Source organism: Dromiciops gliroides, chromosome 1 (assembly GCF_019393635.1).
Source record: "Dromiciops gliroides isolate mDroGli1 chromosome 1, mDroGli1.pri, whole genome shotgun sequence".
In the NCBI taxonomy this organism is placed as follows: domain Eukaryota; kingdom Metazoa; phylum Chordata; class Mammalia; order Microbiotheria; family Microbiotheriidae; genus Dromiciops; species Dromiciops gliroides.
In genome coordinates this window covers 382924843-382930175 of record NC_057861.1, presented here as the reverse complement: position 1 = coordinate 382930175, position 5333 = coordinate 382924843, and the positions used below count along the sequence as shown (strand labels likewise).

The following is a 5333-nucleotide window of genomic DNA, read 5'->3' as shown; positions in this document are numbered from 1 at the left end:
TTAGTTTAAAATTTCTCAAGAACAATTAAGAGGCAGGAATGCTGTCTGTATTTATAGTAGTCTGCACCCTAGGTAACTGGAAGTTTTTTAGCTCCTTTTATTCCTGTGCCATCTTAGATAATTCCTTTGCTTGAGGTGATTGTCTACTGAATGACTTTTAAAACTAAGTTCACCTGTAGAAGGAACTTACAGTAGGAGGAACTTGAACCCTTAAACATAAGAGAAGCAGCTACCCTGTGTGACATTACCACAGGGGAGGGGTGGGGATACAATGACAATTACATAGCATTCCAGTTTTTAGGCTTTTGGTTCTTCCCATTTACTTTACTTTTTTTTTGAGAGGCAATAGGGGTTAAGTGACTTGCCCAGGGTCACACAACTTGTAAGTGTTAAGTGTCTGAGGACAGCTTTGAACAACTCAGATCCTCTTGAATCCAGGGCTGGTGCTTTATCCACTATACCACCTAGCTGCCCCTTCCCATTTACTTTACTACACTTAATGTGTATATTGTTTTTCTGATTCTGATTTTTACAATCTGGACCATGCTTTTCAGAATTTTTCATGTTTATCATTTCTTATAGCATAGTAATGTTACATTACAGATACCACAATTTATGTAGCTATTCCCCAATTAATGAATATCTGCTTTTTTAATATTTTTTTTACTACAACAAAAAGCTACTTTGAATAATTTTGTATATATGTGTTTTGGTTTCTGTCTTTGTCTCTTTCTTGTGTTACATGGCTAGCACTGAGCCTTTTAGTTCAAAATGTAGAGACAATTAGTAACTTTTCTCACTCTGTTACAAATTGTTTCCTAGAACAGTTGAACCAATTCACAGCTCTCACAATGTTGTATTAGTTTTCTGGCCTGAAAATTGACTATTTCTATCTTTTATTAACTTTACAATTTGTTAGTTTAGTTTTGCTTGTGAGGTGGAATCTAAGTCATTTTAATTTGCATTTTATAATGATTTGGAGCAATATTTTCATATAGTTAATAGTATGCAATTCTTTTGAGTAGCATTGCTTAATACCATTTAACCACTTATCCATCGGCAATGAATCTCAGTCTTAGATAAATGCGTGTTAGTTCCATACGAATCTTGGGTATCAAGCTCTTATCAAAGATATTTGATCACGAGTTTTATTCCTCTTATATTTACAATTTTCCTTTTTTATTCTAGATGCAGTGATTTTGTTTTTATAAGTTATTCAATTATATGTGACTGAAGCTATCATTTGTATCTTTTGCATTCTCCTCTATACCTTATTTGGTTAAGGATTTTTCCCCTTAGAAATAGTTGTGAAAGATGACTCCAAATATTTTCCTCCATTTCAAAAAAATGACATGACCTTATACAATCAAGTTCAATGCCTATTTGAAATTCACTAGTGGGACATTTTGCAAATTCTAGCATAAAACTACTTTTGGTCAAAGTATTTTCCAGATTTTTCCCCTTCAGTTCTTATCTAACAGGAAATTCTTCCCAAGTAATTTATCTCAGGTATATCAAAAAACTTAATTATTGAATTTTATATTTTTGATTCTTCCTCATGTAGTCTATTCCACTGATTTGCTTTTCTACTTTGGAAAATCATTGCTAGTTATTAATTTTAATGATGTCAGACTCCATGCAGCATGCACCCTGGCTCCATAAAAAATAGACAATTTTTTTTTTTGGTTTTTGGTCCTCTGACAGCTGGGATAGGAGAAAAAGGACAGGCTTAATGGTAAAACACATATAGATTACATTGCAAAAAATGTATCCAGAAGCTTCTGCTTGGTTGCCAAATGACCCCAAAATGGGTTGGTGGCTTCAGTAAATATTATTGATGAATGAACAAAAAGAAATACCCCAAACTCACTCATTCTCTCTCTCTCTCTCTCTCTCTCTCTCTCTCTCTCTCTCTCTCTCTCTCTCTCTCTCTCTCTCTCTCTCTCTGTCTTTCTCTGTAGTCTCTGTGTCTCTCTCTAATTAGGGTAACTAATAAGTCTCCCTTGGAATTTTAGTGAATTGGAGAAAGGGTTTCCTTCCTTCTCTCCAGTGGTAGCTCTGTAAGAAGCACACATATGTTGAGAAATGCATTAGACTACTTTGACAGGGCTCCAGAATGAACTTCAATTCCATGTGCTGCAATGGAAAGAGGACTAAACTTTGCCTACTGAGCTCTGGAGTTGTGCAGTCTGAGTTCAAATAGCAATTCTGCCACCTGTAGCTTGTCCAATACCAAGAAAGTCACTTAACCCCTGTAAGGCTTGGTTTCCTTATACATAAAATAAGGCAAATGGTACTAGAGCATGTACAAGGTATCTTTGAACTCTAGATATATGATGCTTTCCTTTTCAGTCTTTTTTCTGCTGTCTCTTTCTCTGAGCAGAGGTGATTGAACAGCAGGTCTCAAAAGTGAGGCTGCCTCATGAGTTCAGGACCTCAGGAACTTTGGAATCCATATTCTGATTGCCCAGCATAAGGTGACATACAAACAACTTCTTAGAGGAGAAGACAACTGCTGCCAGAAAAATGAGTCAGTCAAAAAAAAAAAAATGGTGAACTGGTTCGATTGTATAGATCTGTGCTGAATACAAAAGGTGTATTGAGCAGTTTCACAAATTGATTCATGCCTTAAGCATCAGCCTCATAAGAAAGGATAAATAAGATGGGTTACTTTTACATGTAGTATTTTTGTTCAAGAAGGCTTTTTTTTTGCGGGGCAATGAGGGTTAAGTGACTTGCTCAGGGTCACACAGCTAGTAAACGTCAAGTGTCTGAAGCCAAATTTGAACTCAGGTCCTCCTGAATACAGGGCTGGTGCTTTATCCACTGCACCACCTAGCTGCCCGCCTTTGTTTTGTGTCTTAAGTATTTATTTTGTAGTGGAGGAAAGAAGTATCTGTCCTGTACATTCTCTACTCCATATTCTGAGTATCTTTCCAGAATGGGAACTATTCCTTCTTTTTGGAGACACTCTCTTCATAAATCAAATCTCAATTTTAATTGCCCCCAGAATATCTTTAGAATGGGCCATATCTGAAGAACCTGATCCCTGCTTTTTAGAGGTATGGTCCCCAAGACTACACATAAATCCGCATAATCTCATAGGTGGACTCCCTTGATAAGAACAGAGGTGTCTGTTCCCTGAAGGATGAATTCTACACTTGGGAGCTTGTCTGGTTTCAGAAGGCTGAATATTGAATATTGAAAGATCACTCCCTTTAAGAAGCCCTACATAGGTTTGGAGATGCTCTAATTGTGTTAACTTTTTTTTTGAGTTAGGTTGCTTGTTGTTTTCTTTAGTGAATATGGAACTCCATTTGGAATTCTATACAGGTTACAGAGATTTCTGGGAAGATTTTGTGCAGCCTAACACCTGGATTGTCTTTTTTTTTCTTCTTCTTATAATTTATTTATTTAGAATTTTCTCCACCTTACATGCAAAAACAAATTGTAACATCATTTTTTGTAACTTTGTGTTCCAAATTCTGTTCTTCCCTCCCTAGCCTCCTTAAGAATTCAAGCAATTTTGCCCCTTTCTCCTCCCCTTCCCACGGTAGACATGGCGCCCTGGGCGCCTCTCGCCGCAACGGTCACTAGCTTCCTATTTACCCGGAGTAGGAATGGACTGGCCCGGAGCCGAATCGCCTGGAAAGCAGCGGCAACTGAGCAGCGAACTGTAATCGGGAGCCAGGTATTAAGGTTAATACATAACACGAGCAAATCACAAAAGAAAAATGTTGCAACCTCAGGACGTGAAGAATATACAATGGCTTTTATCAAAAAACAGATAGAAGAATTCAACATAGGAAAGAGACATTTAGCCAACATGATGGGAGAAGATCCAGAAACTTTTACCCAAGAGGACATTGATGGAGCTATTGCCTATCTCTTCCCAAGTGGCTTATTTGCGAAAAGGGCCAGACCAATTATGAAGCATCCTAAAGACATTTTTCCAAAGCGTAGAGCAATCCAATGGGGAGAAGATGGCCGTCCATTTCACTTTCTATTTTATACTGGCAAGCCATCATATTACTCATTAATGCACGAAGTATATGGAATGAAATTAGACCTGGAAAAACACTCAGATCAGCTGAGAGCCAAAGGTCTATTGCCTCAGAAAAATAAACAAGACCTGATTGGCAGCAGATGGCTGATTAAGGAGGAACTAGAAGAAATGTTAGTGGAAAAACTGTCAGATCAAGATCATATGCGGTTCATTCAGCTGCTTGAAAGGTTATTGACATTGCCATGTGGTAGCACGGAAGAAGAATACATACACAAGTTTCGCAGAGCTATACCTATTCAGTCCAAAAAAGAGCTGATTGAGCCTCTACAATATGATGAGCAAGGAATGGCCTACAGCAGTGGGGAAGGCAAAAGAAAAACTGCAAAAGCAAAAGTAATAGTTTATGAACATGGAAGTGGAAGAGTAAAAGTGAATGGAGTAGATTATTTGCTTTACTTTCCAGTAACACAGGACAGAGAACAGCTGATGTTCCCATTCCATTTCCTCCACCGTCTTGGAAAGCATGACATGGATTGCACAGTCTCGGGTGGAGGGAGATCTGCACAAGCAGGAGCAATTCGTTTAGCTACAGCAAACGCATTATGTAGTTTTGTCACTGAAAATGAAGTAGAATGGATGAGACAAGCTGGTCTACTGACTCCTGATCCTTGCGGAAGAGAACGGAAGAAACCAGGCCAAGAGGGAGCCCACAGGAAATTCACCTGGAAGAAACGCTAAGTCTTATTCAAAGAAAAAGATTGACTCTGCTGGGCAGCACTTTTAGAAATGTTTTGATCTTTGTAATTTATTTTCAGACTATATGATATCAATATATTTAAAAATTAACAATAAATATACATAGATATGTATATACACATAAACACACATGCATAGATAAATATTTCTATCCAGCCTATTTTTCTTTATTTTTAAAATTGTCTTGGAAGATCATTTTAGAAACATTTTATAGAATATTAGAACTGAAAGAAATTTTAGAAAATATCTAATCCAACTCCCTCATTTTGCAAATGAGGAAATTGAAACCAAATAAATTTTTTTTTCATTTAAAAAAAATAATTCAAGCAATTTAACTTAAGCTATACATGTGCAGTCATGCAAAACATATCAGACAAAAAATAACCTTTAGAAATACGAACTAAAAACAACAAAATATACTTCCAGTTGTATTCAGATACCATCAATTCTTTCTGTGTAGATGAACTGCATTTTTTTCATAAGTCCTTCAGGGTTGTCTTGGATCATGGCACCACTGAGAATAACTAAGTCATTCACAGCAGATTTTCCTACAATATTGCTGTTATTTTGT

General features: G+C 36.9%; 1 protein-coding gene across 1 annotated transcript; it reads left to right on the top strand.

The window, feature by feature from the left end:
* Nucleotides 1-3559: 3559 nt before the first annotated feature.
* LOC122749526 (28S ribosomal protein S9, mitochondrial-like) lies at nt 3560-4817 on the top strand. The gene has a single exon (XM_043995940.1). It carries the CDS (start codon nt 3560-3562, stop codon nt 4742-4744), a length of 1185 nt encoding a protein of 394 aa, XP_043851875.1. The 3' UTR covers nt 4745-4817.
* Nucleotides 4818-5333: the final 516 nt, after the last annotated feature.